This window comes from Gadus macrocephalus, chromosome 3 (genome assembly GCF_031168955.1).
Source record: "Gadus macrocephalus chromosome 3, ASM3116895v1".
Classification (NCBI taxonomy): Eukaryota; Metazoa; Chordata; class Actinopteri; order Gadiformes; family Gadidae; genus Gadus; species Gadus macrocephalus.
The window spans coordinates 3654564-3672906 of NC_082384.1; the positions used below are offsets into that span (position 1 = coordinate 3654564).

Below are 18343 nucleotides of genomic sequence, written 5' to 3' on the forward strand. Positions count from 1 at the left end.
TACAATGCTAAAAAACAAGAATATTTCTGCATCCGGTACGTAATGAACTAGGGCGGGCGCCCATGATGGCGGGCGCCCATGGGCGGGCGCCCATGATGGCGAAGCATATCTCTCCTTGATGTTGCCCTGCGCCATTGAGCAGTTTACATAGGAATGAATAGGCGCCATTTTTGAATCCGTTGTCCATTTTATAATATGTCCATAAACCCACTACCCATAAACCCAAATTGTGGTAATGCACCCAAAGGTGGCACTATTGTTAAAAATTATGAACTAGCCTTATTTTTCCTTACTAGATTGACCTGGACTCAATATTCTTTCATCATATTAATCTCTCAAAGCAAATGCATCTTCTTCACCCTGGTCTTCTGCTCTAAAAATGTTTACTTTTACCACAATTTAATAGAAAATCCAAACTGTCCCCAGTCTCAACCCAATTTGCCTATATTACCATTTTGTTATTGTATAACTACCATAAGGCTATCATTAGGTGGAAACCATTAACAGAGCAAATTTTCAGATCCGTCCTATTTTAGGAAAGGCCATAATTCTCTCGTGAAATGCGTGCTTGGAGTTTTCTTGATGTTGTGTGCTTATCAATCTTCATCCTTTCCATGTGAATGAGGCATGCAGTTTAGGAATGTCAGTGGCTCAACGGGATAATGCCTTGTACTGGTGATCCTTTGGTTGAGAGTTCTAATCCTGATTAGAGCATTATGAACAAGCCGAACATGACATTCTGTCATTGCCACTCATTTAGGAAAGACAACATTGAACAGCACCTGAAATTCATCAGGCAATCAACATTCCGGCTCATTAGTTTCAAAGAATCTGACTGTCATGACACAGTATGGCATTAAAGGGAACTTCTTAGTCAACCATTTTTCCTTCAAAATTAACTTTGTCATATTATATTTCTTCCGTTAGTGTTCTTGATTTCAAAGGATTCATTTCCCTAGAATTTCAAAGTTTTTTCAGGGATATGCTTTTAAGAAAGCCCTTAAATCAATTGAGAAATGCGTGCTTGGAGTTTTCTGGATGAAGTATGCTTATCAATAGACATTTTGAACATGTGAATGGTCAGAACCTGAACTGCAGTGAATGAGGCTGCAGGTCAGGTTTATCAGTGGCTCAATGGGCACCTTGTACAGGTGGTCCTTAGGTTGAGAGTTTGAATCCTGATTATAGCATTATGAACAAGCTGAACATGACATTCGGCCATTGCCTTGCAGCTCACCTGAAAGGCACAGTATTGCATTAAGTGGAACATCTTCATCAACATCTTTCCTTCATAATTATATGTCATATTTATATATCTTCCATTAGTGTGTTCTTGACTTTTAATTTTGCTGAGACCCTGTTAATCACTGCTTGCGGTTACATTTTTATTGGTTTTTAAAGCCTTGAATGGCCTTGCCCCACCTTACCTCTCCGAACTGCTCCACCAATACATTCCAAGATGCTCTCTCAGGTCAGCTGACCAGCTGCTCCTGACAGAGCCCAAAGCCAGGCTAAAACTTAGAGGTGAACAAGCTTTTTCCATTGCAGCTCCAAAACTGTGGAATAATTTGCCACTTCACATCAGACAAGCCCCTTCACTGTCTCTTTTTAAGTCCCATCTTAAAACTCACCTCTTTTCTCTGGCTTTTAACTCCAGGTAGCGGGTTGATGTAATGTAGATGTGTTGATGTTATGTGGGCAGTGTATATTTATTTATTTTATTTATTGGATTCTATTTGGTTCTCATCTTTTTATTACTTTTTTCCTATTGAGCCCCTCATCTTTTATTCTGCTTCTGTGGTGTTTTTTAGTGTGTTTCTTATCTTGTTGTTGTACAGCACTTTTGGAACCTTGTGTTTGTTTAAATTGTGCTATATAAATAGAGTGGATTGGAATGGATAATTTACAACACTGGAATATATTTTCGATCCAATACATTTGAACAAATGTCAGCTAGCCCCAGCTAGTTGGGATTCTACAGAGGTCGGTTATTCTGAGGCTGAACCTTATGTTAGCCTGGGTATTTTGGCAGCTGTGCTCGATATCGGGCTCTGTGTGTGTGTGTGTGTGTGTGTGTGTGTGTGTGTGTGTGTGTGTGTGTGTGTGTGTGTGTGTGTGTGTGTGTGTGTGTGTGTGTGTGTGTGTGTGTGTGTGTGTGTGTAGTATTCCAGCTTTCTAAAGAAGTCAACCTTGTTTATCAGACTGGGCTGGCTAGTTTCACCATTAATTATCGTTAAGTACTGTTAATAAGTTAAGAAAGAAGGTTTACAATGTGTACTGGCTCATCAGAATTACCACCAACCTTTATAAAAAAAAGAAACCTAAAAAACAAATCTTTAGTCATATGTATATATGATCTAGGTATTACGCCGCGTTCACACTGCACACGTCCGTTAACGGACGTGTGCAGTGTGAACGCGGTGTGCAGTGTGAACGCATTGTCTTGCATGGGGTGTTCTCGAAATGCATTGTGGGTCCGTCCGTTCTGTCGGCTCCGTTGCCTGCTTCAAAAAGTTGAGAAATGTTCAACTTTTCAGGCAGCGACGGATCCGTTGGCCAATCAGATCGCGTCCCCCATACGTCAGACACACCCTCCGTCATTCGTCGACAGACGTGTACAGTGTGAACGCGGCGTTATACTTTACTGTTATCCAACAGCTGTTATATCCAGTTATGTCTGGATTCTTGTACATAGGCGTATATTTTAATGTTTATTTTGTCTGTTAGAGGGTAGAGAACAATACATAACCCTGACACGAATTTACAAGAAACTAAAACTCAAAGCCCAATTGCCCCTTAGATTACAATTACCGAAGCTCAGTTTCCGCCATAGGTGCAGAGACAGGAAGCTGCTCCTGTCTCCAGAGCTGTAAGACCACGGGGCCCGCCTGCTCTAGAGCTGTCAGACCACGGGCCCCTCCTGTTCTAGAGCTGTCAGACCACGGTGACGTCCTGCTCTAGAGCTGTCAGACCACGGGCCCCTCCTGTTCTAGAGCTGTCAGACCACAAGCCCCTCCTGTTCTAGAGCTGTCAGACCACGGGGCCGGCCTGCTCTAGAGCTGTCTCCTGCTCCAGTGGAGGACCTCTCATGACTCTTATTATGGAGTGTGTGGCTCTGATCCCACGTCAAACCAGGGTCTTCTGCCCGGGCCTGGAGGAGCTTAGCTCCGGTCTGAGAGGAGACCAGACAGCCTGATGGAGACTTCCCTCTTCACCTGCTACAAATCGATTCTACCATGTTTCTTAAGGATATTGGTTATACCATACATAGGCCCTACATATATATATATAAATAAATAAAGGGATCTTTACAGTGTGTTCAGGTCTGTACACACACACACACACACACACACACACACACACACACACACACACACACACACACACACACACACACACACACACACACACACACACACACACACACACACACACACACACACACACACACACACACGTTGTTTCAGGGTGTTTTGGTGAACTACAAAATAGTAGGAAGGGATAGTTATGTGAATAAAATTGATACAAAGCCAACAGTGGCATCACTGTAATTTGAAAGCTGCTGGGCAGCATGTTTTTGAAATGGACTACAAGGGCAGAAGGAAAGGATGCAAAGCCGATTTGTCAAATCAGGCCTACTCATGATTTGTAAAAGTAAATAAAAAAATCTGGGCCTGTTTTGGCCCTCAATGACTGAAGTTATTGGTTGTAATTTAGCTATGTTTATTTTCAGTTACAATTGTTTTAAGAAATGACTCAAGAAAAAAAAAAGTGAAGCCATTTAAAATGCATCATGCTCTGAATCATTCACCCTTTCCACAATATCAAACAGAACAGTCAGTAACAAACTAGTAAAAGAACGAGAACATTATTTCAAACAACTTGATCTATAGGCATGGTGCCTAGCAAGGAATGTCGCAAAGCAGCACCAATGTGAACTTGACACTTGTCGTGGCGGTTGCCTTTGGCGGTTGATTTTTCACATCAGTGAAACCATGAACAGCCCACGTTGGAGATTTGCCAATGTTCATTAGCAAACAGGGCCAGCAATATAGTCGATTGCCAATAATGCTACAAGTAAGCCATGAGTACTAGGGATGGGCAAAATGATTATTTTCCGGGAACTAGTTCTTTCAGTTCAGTTCACTATAACGATTCGTTTATTTGATTCGTTCGTTTTGATTCGTTCGTTACGTCAGATTAAGTCATTTGGTGTCTGCCCCCCGCCCCCCTCCGCGAGACGGCCGTGAGCATAATTTAAACCACTTCTAGGCTCTAACCCCTGTGAAAATCGAGAAGATGTACTATATAGTATAACCGAACGTCCCACCAATATTTATACCACTTGCTTACTCTCTATATTTCATTCATGGTTTTACATTTATAATTGTATTTTACTTTACATTTAATTCTTCATTGTTCAGGCATTACATAACTTTCATGGTCATAAATAAAAAATACGAACTGCAGTTTAATTTCTTTGTTTGTTCTTAAATTGACGTAGAATGGAGCAAAGACTCCTGGGATTGGGAAATGCGTTTATCCAATAAACAGATGGAGGTCAAGTCTATTTTCGAAAAAATTTAGGGGGATTTATGAGTGGCCCCACGTCGAATGGTATGACCCAAGATACGTCAGACAGAGAAAGCGCGCATATTCGACGGTACCGCCTTGTCATTTGTTTACCCAGGTGCCATTGCAACACCATTGCTACCTCTCATTGGCTGAATCTTTGAGAACGTTGTAGACTCAATCAATATAAGTCGCGGGGAGACGAAGCTCTGTTCGTTTGTATATTTTAATTACGTGACCATATTTTTGGTTTATGTTAAAAAAAAAGAATCAAAGAACCAGTTCTTCTTGTTTTGGGGAACCAGTTCTTGTCATTCACGTTCGGGATTCGTTCGTTGTAACGAATCGGTCGCGACCGACTCATCCCTAATGAGTACCTAGCAAACCATGTAGCACCCACAACACTGACGTTGCCATTACTTTTGGTGATTTTGCGAAGTGGTCTACCTTTTTCTTTGGTCGCTAACTTAGCACTGTAACTCAATGAATGGAATGCTTTGTAATTAAACATGAACAATGTCCTCTGTTTCCATTGTACACTTTATTAGCAAATGTTAGAATCTCGTTATCCTTCAGATGATTTCACCTGCTTTGCGTCTCTTAAGGGAAGGCCACACTGCACGCGCGTTTGCGTTGAAAATCAGCATTTTTGCATAGGGAACCATTGGTTTAGGCGCGTAAACGCGTTACACGCGTTAAAGCGGCGCGTTAGTGGCGTTAGAAGCGGCATACGCACGTAATGACGCACGTAAACGCACCAACGTGCCCACCGGACCAACGCGTTATTTTTTTTTAACTTTTGACGCGCCTACGCGTGACGCTTAGCCGCGATAGCCAACCAGCGTGGAGCTTGACCCGACGTCACTGGCAGAGAGTAGTGACGCTTGCACAGAAGCATATGGCGGACATCTTTCTTCATTCTGGTTGGAAATAGTAACATAGTTACGCCATTAAAAGTGTTTCTGTAAACTTTTTTAGCGAGAAATGTGCATTTTACTTTCATAATGTTCGCTCGGTGAATGTGAAGGATGTTTGGTTTGATAGTTATGACGAAGAGGGAACGCTCCATTCACTTGCATGGACAGTGTCTCTGGTTGCTAAGCAACCTCAACGTCTTGGCGGACTACATCTCTGCTGATCAACACTACGAATGCTGGAAACAAAGCAGACACACCATGTGAAGTTATTTAACCCGATTATTGTTATTTATATCCGAGATTATTTAATCTAACCCGTTCTAAACTCTATCATGCACCCAAACACGGCGGCGTTTGGGTTTCCTACCTCAGACTCCTAAATCCAGCGCAGCCACAGGCGCGTTAGGCGCGTTTAACCATTTTTGTGACACACAATGATCAAGCGTCAAGTTAGGCACGTTATGCGCGTCGAGTAACGCGTGCAGTGTGGCCTTAACTTTAGACTGAGTCGCAGTGCAGGCAGAGCGGGTTTGTTATCGACAGCGTTGCCAGATTGGGCAGATTTCCCGCCCAATGATAATTTTTCCAGCCTAACGTGGTTAAAAGTAGCCTAATTGGGTGGGAAATCTGCCCAATCTGGCAACACTGCTCACCAGCCAGGGATCCTGCTTATCCACCTTATTCTGCCGTAAACAAGGGGGGTGCCATATTGGTTCCGTTTTGTGTTCTATCTTCCGGTTGAGCAACTCTGTCCGTTATCAGTGGCACAATGCATTAGAAATTTTAGCCAAGATGACCAGCATTATTTGTTCCGTGCGGGGATGCAATAAAAACTGGAATAAAAGACGGGTGTCCTTGCAACAATACTATGTTGTACACCGGAAAACCAGGGCGGAATGTTGTGGGGCAACCTTCAATCTTCATCCTCCGCCATCCAGCGATGAGGACCGGCGTATGTGGCTAAAGGCGCTAAATTCGAGAGAACCCTCCGAAAAAACCCTACGGTGTTCTTTTCCCTGAGAAATGGTTGGGATATGTTATTCCTCCGGCGAATAAGGCTCGTCGGATGCTTGTGAGGCTCCAAGGTAAGATAACATTTTAGCGCTAACAGCTATCAATTTCGCTAGTCTTTAGCCAGCTAGCGTCTAATGAGTATGATCAGCATATACCCGTAACTATGACTTGGCTTGACCTCAATAAATGAACAGCATTACAAGATAAAATCAGTTTGAGGCTTTCTAATTTGATGTCCAGGACTGGTTATGTTGAAAGGCAGCAAAATGATTAACCTTATCATTAATAACTTACTGATGTCTGATGCTGTTATTGCTACAGAACCCTCAACCAGCTCTGCAATCCAGGAGACTGATGGGATGACACACTGTGATGCTTCTACAGAGGGGAAGTATACATTCACGGAAGATCACATCTATGCTGTCAGTGACTCACTCCATTGTCCTCTCCATGACCAGGCAACACAGTGTCCTGAATAACATCTTGTACACACCCAACTTCTCCGGAATGATCGGCTGTGTCTACTGTACACTGGGTTGTCAGTGGATGCCTTTGAGGCTTTATCAGACGACCTGAAAGAAGGATGCAGCATCTCTCAGCTACATCCAAGGATCAACTGTTGATGACCCTGATGGAGCTCCGGCTGAGCCTATTGCAGGATGACATCGCAGAGAGGTTCAGAGAGTCTCAGTCTGTGGTCAGTAGGATAATCTCTCAGTGGCTGGACTTCATGGAGGAGAAGATGAAGTGCTATGTTCCATGGCTAACCAGGGAGACGATCCAGGCAACGATGCCACAGAGCTTCAAGGAAAATTATCCATTAACCACATGCGTAATCGACTGTTCTGAGAACCCTCTTCAGAAGGCTCACAATCTGGACTCAAGAGGCAAGTCTTAGGGCGCAATCACACTAGGCAAGTTTGCCTGTTCCGTGCTGCAGGAAGATTCTGCACGATCCCCCCCCCCCCCCCCCCACTCCCCCCGCTGGCCCGTGGTCACACTGGCCGTGGCCTAGGCACGATTGCTCCTTCATACATACGTCATCACGTCGTAATACGATAAATACGTCATCACCAAACGTGGTGTCCAGCTGCGACTGAATGCTGTCGTCGGCCCAAATTTCAAGTAAACACTCGGTACCAACGTTAACTCACTCGTGAACCGCTTGCCGCAATTGTTTAAAATGATTGTTGTGGGGAAGAAGGGCATGGACCAATTAAGAAAGAAGGGTCGCGCAAGAACTACGTCATCCAGCTCACGTTGCGTATCCGCGCGTGTCATCTCTTTAGCATCTGTACTTTGGCCACGGCACACCTCTCCCAAGTGTGCCGTGGCCAAGGGGCTGTTCCGTGCTGGAATACGGATGGCGTGGTCACACTAGCCAAACGTTCTAGACTTTAGTATGCAAATGAGCTCAGGCACAGGGCCGCAGCCCTAGTGTGAGTTGCCCCTTACAGTCATTACTATGGACATAATACAATCAAGTTCTTCATAGCCATTTCACCATGTGGTTTGATTATGTTCATCTCTCAAGCATATGGTGGGAGATGCAGTGACAAGTTCATCACAGCCAACTTTCTGGAGTATCTGCGTCCAGGTGATGAGGTGATGGCTGACCGAGGATTTGTTATCCAAGATCTTCTGTTTGAACGTAAAGTCAAGCTCGTCCTGCCAGCTTTCACCAGAAGAGGCCTTCCCTTGTTCGAAGGCACCACCAACACGAGGCGCATAGCCACGAGAGGGTCATACGCCGCCTGAAGAACTACAGAATAGTCTCTTAAACAGTGCCAATTAACCTTGCCCCCGAAATTTGACAAGATTCTGAGAGTCTGCAGGTCTATGCAATCTTCGTGGGGACATTATACACGAAGATGAGGAATAAGATGTTCAATCAGTTATAAGTTCAATCAGTTGTAATGGTTACATGGTTTAAAAGTTGTTTCTATTGTTCATTTTTACAAATCTATACCAAACTTAACTTATAGCTGTATTTTTATACACAAACGTGATGTCTTTGTCAGAGAGGATCAATAAAATAAACTTGACACATGAGGCATTTGCTAAATCCTTTAATGATTGAGTTAATGCTTTGACATAATACTAAAAACTAATTACATTAAAAACAATAGCCAATAATATGTACAAATAGTTAAAATATGTACAAGTAGTTAAGTAGTATGTTGTGTTTCAGTCACTATACAGTTCTAAAACTATATAAGAAGATGACGGGCACACGGCAGACTGATGACTTAATCCAATCTTTTATTTGAAATCCACGGTAACAACCAGCGCGTGTTATCTAGGTCGAGCAGAGTACCAAGAGAACCCTCTGGTGGCGATTCTGCCTAATATACCCATATGAACAACCAATAGATGCCCACCACCTAATGCCAACCAATCACATTGGGGAACCAGCAAACTGATACAACTACTGTATAACATTTTGTGTTGGGAACACCTCATAGTATAAAGTAATAATTTGCATAACTGCATATAACGCTCACGGAGCAACAGTCGACCTTCATTATACTCGTCTGAAACAAAAGGTAGCATGTCTCTGAAATAGAATGCTCTTAGTCTTGACGTGCTGGACTGATTGGGGTTGACTGCAGCTTTCAAAAAGAGATATTCCTCCTTCTCGTTCTTGGAATGCAAAACACGACCGACCTTTCCACTATGTAAATATTGATACCCATCGATGCTCTCCGACAGCACTAAATAATAAAAAATATCCCCATATGACACCTGAGGCCACCGCCGCATGTCATCCACCCACTCGGTGGAGTTCATTAACCTCGGGTGACGAAGTACAATCCCTCCATCCAAACTTTTGACATGTTTTTTTTAGTGCTGTCAAGCGATTAAAATATTTATCACATATAATATAATCACATTAATGTCATAGTTAACTCACGGATCGCAATTGTTTTTATAAGCTAAATATCCCTTGATTTCTTTGTCCCATTCATTTTCTCATTTTAATGCTCTTATCAACATGGAGAGGTGCATCGGCTTGCCTTGTGCAAATGTTTTTTTATTAATAACAACATTGGCATATACTGATCAAAACAGGACGATACAAAAAAAAAGGCTATAGTGCAATTAAACGATGAACATACAAACATACTGCCTTGAACATAGCAGTCAGGCTACTGCTTCTTTCTTTGAGCCAAAGAAAAAAAAAAAAAAAAAAAAAAAACGTAAAACAATAAATACAATTGCGGTAATCGCGCGATAAAAAAATTAACGCCGTTAAAATTGGTTTGCGTTAACGCCATTAATTACTCGTTTAACTGACAGCACTAGTTATTTTGTCTCTAACCATGTTAGCCATCTTAATTCGCCGGGTATTTCAATATAGCTATCTAGCTGTAGCTAGCCGACCGGAAGTTTCAACACAAAGCAGAAGACTAACACATTTAAAAAGGGGCGTGGCGGAATAAGGTGGATTGGTTCATAGCTCAGCCCGAATATATTTTTGCGCGAATCAGACGGCTTAAGGTCACACCCACTCAGGAGGACTTTCCTCCTCTCTCCCATTGAAACCCATGTTATTCACCGGCCGCCAGTACTTTCGGGGAAATTAATGGGAGTCAACGGAGCCTGAGGACCTTCCTCCCTGAAGTAATTGGCTAGTTGCGTAAGATGACGGTCTACAACTTCCGGTTTGAGGTCGGTGGGTACACGCATTTCTGGTTTCCGACGCCGTCAACCAAGCCAAAGCAGAGGACTGTTGCTAATGGTGTAAGGTAATTATGTCTTGAATTGAATTATGAAATGAAATTCCACACAGGAGCACACTTTACAAAGCAGTGAGGGGGGAGCTGCCTGATCCTGATGTCATTAAAGTGGCTGAGGTTTATAAGGATTTTTCAGCAGATATTGCACCACTCATCACCACCATGGCAATCAGTGCTGATGTCCCACTGGTTGACTCAGCATTTGGGAAAGTTCAGGAAGGCAGTCCCATCTCCTACCAGCACCCAGTGTCTGTGAGCTGGATTGTGTTATTCCACCCAGATGCCGCAGGGCTCCGGACTAACTTTTTCCTTGGGTGCACTGGTGCGCCTAAATTTTTAATTTGGGTGCACCAGCACGTATTTATGGTGCACCCAAGTTTTGAGTTGTTGAGGGGGGGGGGGGGGGGGGGGGGGGGGGCAACTGGGCAGCTGCACCGGTTGCACCGTCGATATTTACGCCATTGATTAATAATATTTTGACCATTAAATAAGTGCCTTAAATAAATGCCGAATCTGTATCTCTCATATAGAATATCGTCAGACAATGCCAAGGGATCGGTTCTGTCCCGAAAAACCCTCTGTCTCCGGAGAGACGCCTGTACGATAAGTGCGCCGAGGTCCATGGGAACACCCACAAATGGTGACGCCATTATCGGAGGAGGGGCTAGGAAGCTGCGCACGCCGATATAAGTAGCCGATCTCCGGGTAGACTCGCTGAAAAGCTGCTCCCGACCAGGTTTGGTTGCGAGCGTAAGTCACCATGGTGATACAGCGACACTTAAAGAGATCGACTTTCATTCTACAGCTAACCCTGGCTTTCAGCTCAACATACCTCGCTAACCCTCTAATCGAGCTTCGTAGTACAGGCCCCTGGATTGGGCTTCGCAGGTTTGTTTACCGGCGTTGCTATTGTTACCGGTCTTGCGTACTGTTCCAATGGTTTATTAGGTATCTAATAAATCGCTGTCTAATCAATACTTCACTACCTCTTCCGTGGTCATTACAATATTATGAATAGACTGCTCTGTAAAAAAAAAATATATATTATAATTATACCAGATAGATTTTCAGTCGCACTACCCCGAATTCTAGGCGCATGTGCGCCCAAATTAGGCGCACTCTGGAGCCCTGAATGCCCCTCCACCACCACCTCTACCTCTAGATCAGGGGTTCTCAAAGTTTTGACAACTGAGGGCCAATTTAGGAACCCAAAATTTGACTGAGGGCCGCCAAAGGAAAAAAAATGTTGGTGGGAAACGCCGTCAGCATCCCAGTGGTGGAAAAAAAACATTGCACCCGCACCGTGGACCTCTGGGAGTGAGGTCAAGTGAGGTCTAAATCATGAAACTGATGGTTCACCCTTTCAAAGTAATGTACAGCCGGATTAAAACTAAAAAATGTAAAAGGATTTAATTGAAAGCTAGAGAGAGTCGAATTTTCTCTTTATATTTATTTATATTTGTTTAAATTAATATTGATTAAAAATATTGATTTTTTTTTTTTATAACTTACATAATTATGTATGTCATTGCGGGCCGCCAGGAATGATTCCACGGGCCGCCATTGGCCCGCGGGCCGCACTTTGAGAACCAATGCTCTAGATGGTTACAGGTTGGAGCCTACTAGCTGCCAGTTTGTGTGCAGCAGTAGCTACATCTGCAATCTGTAGGAACTCATTTGGAAATGGCCAGGAATATAGAGGTTGCTACAAGGGAGCAGAGTGTCTCTGTAGAGTGGCACCAAGTCAGGAAGAATAGGATCACATCTTCCCGCTTCAGGGAGATTTGCTATGTCCGTGGTCAGAGCTCAGCAGAACGCCTTGCTGAGCGAATAAAAAAGGGTGTGTCTCAAACAGCATTAATGAAGAGGGGCCTGGCATTGGAGCCTGTTGCCATTCACGAGTATTGTCGGGTAAATAACACCAGTTACTGGCCTTGTGGCTTTGTCATTCACCCTGATGCTCCCTTGTTAGGGTCATCTCCTGACGGGGTTGTGTTTGATCCAACTGAAAATCCCCCCTTTGGCCTGTTGGAGATCAAATGCCCAAATGCCAAAAGCTATGTTGACTGTACATACTTGAAATTACAAAGCGACACCATGAAATTAAAAAAGCAGCACTGCTACGACTGAGGACATGGTAGTCCAGAGGATCTACAAAGATACAGAGGTTGCTGCAGTCATTAGGGAGAAGGGAGATTACTTATTTTTTTACTTTTACAGGGCAGGTTGCGTCAGTGGTGTGTGATGAGTAAGGAAAAGAAAAATCTGAAGTTATGACAATCTTCATGTGGCCTGTGGTATTATTATTAATTTTTTACCTCAGTGTAATTAAAGACTAGAATGGTTGTTGCATTTAACTTTTTTATCAGATAAGCCAGTAGAGTATTTTAACAGTACAAACATAGTCACCTTTCATTTTCTTCAAGCTCTTTGAATTAATTCATAATTTACAATCTCATTTATAACAACAAACCAAACAAATATATATATAAATCTATCTATCTCTAAATATATCTATCTATCTCTAAATCTATATATATATACAGGTCTATATCTACAAGTTTTTAATTTATGTTGTAGAAAGTACATTTATTTTGTGCTACCAATTAATAAAAGGATTCATCTAGCATAACCTTCTACAAATTGTAATGTAGATCTGAGATGAAATGTTGCTTCACCACTACAACCGGAAACAGTCGTGCCAACCACGGAAAACCCAGGAGTTAAGAGACGCCATCTTGTGCACCAGGCCAATTGTCAATAGGCGATAGGGGGTGCTAATTTCTCTTTACCCAGGGAAGCGATCATTATATATTCAAAGACATTAAAGTAGTCATATTTAAGGGCATTAATTCATTACAGTAGTCTGGGCAATCTACATTTTTTATTCTCAACAACACACACACACACACACACACACACACACACACACACACACACACACACACACACACACACACACACACACACACACACACACACACACACACACACACACACACACACACACACACACCATTTTTTAGACTTTTTTAAGACCACTTCAATGAAAATTAAGACCTACATCGCACCCATTAAGCAGTCGTAAAACGCGGTCGTGCATATGTTATTCATGTTTTTTTGGAACATATGAAACATTCATGTCAATACATTAATGAATGTGCCAAAGGATAAGTGTGCACTCACCAATCAAAGAGCCAAACTGAGGGCCTAACTCAAAGTCTAGAGGCCTGATGTCTCTTAAGACCATGTACCCAGAAATGATAATAAAAGATTAAAAAAACAATACACAAAGTGATGGTTTGAAAGTGTAGCTGTATTTTTGGTTTAAATATCAAACTTTCAACACACAATATAAAATATAAACAAACAAACTCTTTTCAAATTGCTGTAGTTTCTCAGCATTCAAATTTCCTCAACCATTTTAATGAATCCACCACTTGCCTCGTTGACCTCTTTTACTAACTCCTTCGTAATGTATGGAGCCAGCCCGAACCCTAACCCTAACCCTAACCCGTCCACAGACATGGTGACTAATGTATGATAGTAAGCATTATTGGCCCTTAACACTAATATTCTGAAACAACACTGCCTCAAAAGGATATTGGCCAACACCAGTAGAGGCTATACTTTTCCCTGAACTTTTAAACGTTGCAAAAACATAATTATATATTTATGTGGCATTCAGTCCAATGCTTAAAATTTATCTGTGGCATTCAGTAGGCCAATGATGTGGTAAAGTGTGTAAAGTATTACCAAGTGTTTCTTTCTGTTCAATAGATAGAACTTTATCAATCCCCTGTAGGAGAAATTTGTTAATGTTTGTCCCTATAAAACAATAATGGCAACAAAAAAATATATACAAAACATGACGGTAACTCTAAAGTCAAACCGTCCAATCTGAAGGCTCTACTTAACCACTCCCCCTACTCACTTCCAGCAATGCAAAGCGAACATGTTTGTGACCGACCCAGAGGAACGCAACGCAAATTCAATGTGAACATGTATGAGGCTTTAATAAAATCCCGGACGATTTTGAAATTCCGCCCGGACACATTTATTTTTATAAGTGTCTCAAAAAGAGGGCATGTCTGGGCAAAAGAGGACGTCTGGTCACCCTTCGTAAGGGGAACCCATTTGATTCCTACCTGTTCCACTGTTAAATAGTGGCGCAAGTTGGTGGGCGCTATCCTGGTAATTTCTCTGCGTGAGAAATACGAAGTGTGGCGTGTGAGCGTGTGCATGGGTCGAATTGCGTGTCGAGATGGGTGAGACTTGAGAGCCCTGCTTCCCCATGATGTGGCGTCTCCTCTCGACTGATTATGTTTGTTGAGATTGCCGGCGCGAAAACCCAAAGTATTGTTCGCGCATGCTCCAATAAATGAGACATTCTCTGACGTTACGCAAAACGCCCCCTATTTTCCCCTTGTGTTACAGTCCGGTTGACTACGAAAACATATCCTAGTAGGAAATTTAAGACCATCTTTAAAAAATTAAGACTTGGGTAACGCAATTTAAGAGTTTTTAAGGCCTTAATTTAGGAACATGAAATTTAAGACATTTTTTAGACTTTTAAGACACACACACACACACACACACACACAAATGGGGCTTCCTTCCATATTTATTTAGTACTAGTACAACAACTACTACTACTACTCTGATGGAGGTCTATAGTGTCTATAGGAGCACACAGAGATCCCAACACACTGTACAGATCCGCGCTGAGCACACTGGCAGATCACTCTGAAGGTCACCGGATTGGGGGTTATGGACAAATGTCAGCCGAGAGGCTCCTACCCCACGCCAGCCAGTTGGGATTCTAGAGAGGTCAGACTATTCTGAGGCTGGACCTTCTGTTAGCCCAGCTATTTTGGGAGGTGTGTGTGAGTGTGTGTGTGAGTGCGAGTATGAAAGCTTTTATCCCAGTTTTCAGAGGAAGTTGACAAACCTTAGTTTTCATGTTACTCGTGTTACTGACTCATAAGCTACATAAATGAGGTTCCACTTTCATTGTCCTCGCTGCCCCATCTCCCTCATTACCAAATGAACAACTTATAGATACTGTTTCTAATTGGATCTATTATGGTCACTATTTATTAAACAGACCCTTTATCCAAAGCAGACGAGTAGCTAGGGGTCAGGCCTTTGACCTTTGACCCCCGGGTTCAAGCCCAGACCTCAGAGCTGTGTGGGGGAAGGAACCAGCCTCAACTATGGTCACCTACCAGGTCTTCTGGAGGTCTCTGGATCTTGGACCACTCAACTGAAGGTCCTTTCCGCTGGAGGAATCTGTGGAAGATGCATCTGAAGCCCTCAAAGTCCTTCTTGGAAATCTGCAACAAAGAGACAGAAAGAAAAACCGAAGGAAAGAGCGAGAGAGGGAGAGGGATAGAGAGTCAGCATCAACCACATGTTGTAGGAGTGTTGATCTTCAACTCTATTTAACAATAATTCACAGAAGGCGAAGTGAATAGTGGGGAATAGAAGCTATTCCCCGCTATTGACGGTCGGAGTCTGTGGCATATTATTACACCTCAGGCTCACAGAGCCTGAGGTGAAATAATTGTTAGTATACTACACATGAACACTCCAAAATGATAACACTTTTTGCCGGAATTTTTTTGTTTCTATTAGCGGTTTATTTGTTTTTATTAGCGTGTAGCATATACTAATATGTTTTTATCACAAGGTCAAACTGCCGGATACACCGAGTGTAGCGGATGGGTTTAGTTCCGGAGACCATGCCTCTATTACTCTAATGAATAGTAAAAACTCATGATGAGGAGTTATTAGGATAGCAGTGTCTGTCCGTCTGCCTGTCTGTATGAGCTGTAGCCACCTGGGGGTTCTTGACTCTAACAGATAGTACAGCAGTCCTCAGACCAATGACCCCTTGCAACTACCGCCTCCACCAAGGGGCGATGACCCACTAGGTACACACAACCTCAGCCCGAAAACAATAAACAAGACGTTTCATATATACATTTTAACTGGATGATCTGTAGGTCAAAGACTGTGCTTCTTAGGAACGCTGAGGAGTTTGAATGTGCTCCAAGTTATGAATCAAAGGGTTGTCCTGTAACTCTAACCAGACCCCAAGCAGCCGGTATGCTCCAGTCAACATGAACATGAAGAGGAGGTGGTCTAGCCTTACTGAGGGGGCAGACTGGCCCTCAGCAGGAAGAGGAGGTTGTCTAGCCTTACTGAGGGGGCAGACTGGCCCTCAGCAGGAAGAAGAGGTGGTCTAGCCTTAGTGAGGGGGCAGGAGGCCCTCAGCATGGAGAGCAGATGGTTTAGCCTTAGTGAGGGGTCAGACTGGCCCTCAGCATGGAGAACAGGTGGTCTAGACCCACCTGGGCCTCGGGGCCGGTGGAGGACTGCAGCAGCTTCTCCAGCTCCTCGTGCATGGTCTTCTCATGCTGCAGCCGCAGCTGCTCCTGGAACTCCGTCATGCCCGGTCTGGCGAGGTCTGGAGGAGAGAACATTTTAATTAGACACTCAAACAGACCTGCACCACGCAAAACTGGAAAAGAGGAAAATAGAACAGGCCCGGAAACCAGTGCTGTTTTCTTGGCCTGAGTGTATCAAAAGGAAAAGAAGTTTGACAAAAGAGGAAGTGGTTTAGGACTAACACTGGTCGGCTCAACACGAAACTACAATCACAATCACACCAAAGTAGATATTCAAACACATATCATTGGTAACCGGCGCCGCATACTTATTTACCACAAGGTCCAACCTGTGTAGCTGGTGTTTCAAGTGACTGGGATATTAACCCAAGTACCTTAATTAGTTATATGGTAATGATGAGTTATGTTATTTGTATTGAAATGAAGTGGGCTGTCGTACCAAATCAAGTCTTCTAGCAGAGAGTTGAAACCCATCTTAATAGTGAGAAGCTTCTATTGCGTTCTTCTGTCACAAGTTGTACTATTCAACTGTTATAGAGGCCTGCATACAGCCTTTATTAAACACGTTAGGCCTCCATGTGTAGGAATAATGTATGTTAAGTCTATATCACAGATGTCTGATCAACTCTGGTGTGTTACATAAGTCTAAACCTGGAGTTAACACAGGAATAGTTCTGAAAAAAAATAGTGTAAACAACAAAGAAATCAACATTATTTAAAAAAAAACGTCTTAAAACTTACCAGCTACAGTGAGTGACATTTTAGAACAATAATGATGATGGGGAAATATATTTCCAAATAATAACAAATATTCGTGTATTTCCAAAGCCCTTCGGTGGTGATAACCTTATTAAATTTCCTTCAGTCCCTTTGCTAAATCCAGAACCTGGTCCGATCGGTATCCTCGGCAGATCAATCGGAATGTCGATGAGTCCCAGACCCTAAAGAGCGCCTGGAAACGGGCGCACAGATGCGCGGCTGGCCGGGAGACTGGCGAGGCTCCAGACAATCAAGATAAAATGACAGCACGCCCCTTTGTTTGTTTGGCCTGACGTCACAAACAGTAGTTCCTGGTGTGTTTATTCATTCAATATTATTCCCAACGCGCTAGGCACGACTCTTCCACACAAGCGGAACACATGTCGGCTAAATCACAACACGGACCCACTCACCGGTCTGTCAGTGGCTGTGGGAGGACTGGACTGACTTGTCCGCCTCTGACAATTTGGGCTCATCTGCTTTCACGTTGCTATAGCAGAAGAAGAACATGCACGCAACATGCACACACACGTTTCTATAGGCCAACGTTAACATGCTTAAAATTGCAAAGGCCATGATGTTATGTTAAAAGGACAAGGGCTTGCGTTTCAGGGACACACAACCTATTGTTAGACAACGCTTCTCTTTCACCACTAGAAACCTACCTTATGCTAATAGTTGCTTAGCTGTCCAGAAAAAGGCCAGAGCATGTTGATAAAGTTAGTCAATGTACACACGGCATGGCTTAACGGACAGAACCCAGAAACATTCCAACACCTAGAAGTTTGCAGACCTTGCAGCTCCTGTGAAGCGACGCCCGTCTGCAGCTCTCAGAGATCAAGCAGGAGCGGACGTGACGTCTTTGAAGTCGGCAGAAATAGTTCATTGCGTGCATGTGTTTAAAATGTCGCCCTCGCGGGCACGAGCT

At 43.2% G+C, this 18343-nt stretch overlaps 1 protein-coding gene across 4 annotated transcripts in view; it reads right to left on the reverse strand.

Annotated features, from left to right (window-relative positions):
- Positions 1–18292, reverse strand: part of LOC132453302 (UTP--glucose-1-phosphate uridylyltransferase-like) — a 29478-nt gene extending 11186 nt beyond the window's left edge. Inside the window, exons 1-3 of one of the 4 annotated variants that reach the window (XM_060046136.1) lie at positions 18209–18292; positions 16600–16715; positions 15472–15579 (exon numbers count right to left, since the gene is read on the reverse strand). In XM_060046136.1, the coding sequence (XP_059902119.1) occupies positions 15472–15579; positions 16600–16698 (207 nt within the window). In that variant the 5' untranslated portion in view covers positions 16699–16715; positions 18209–18292. Of the gene's footprint in view, positions 1–15471; positions 15580–16599; positions 16716–17397; positions 17782–18080 lie in introns of those variants that run through there. The other 3 variants (XM_060046135.1, XM_060046134.1, XM_060046137.1) reach the window with 3 other exon arrangements.
- Between the last annotated feature and the right edge of the window lie 51 nt (positions 18293–18343).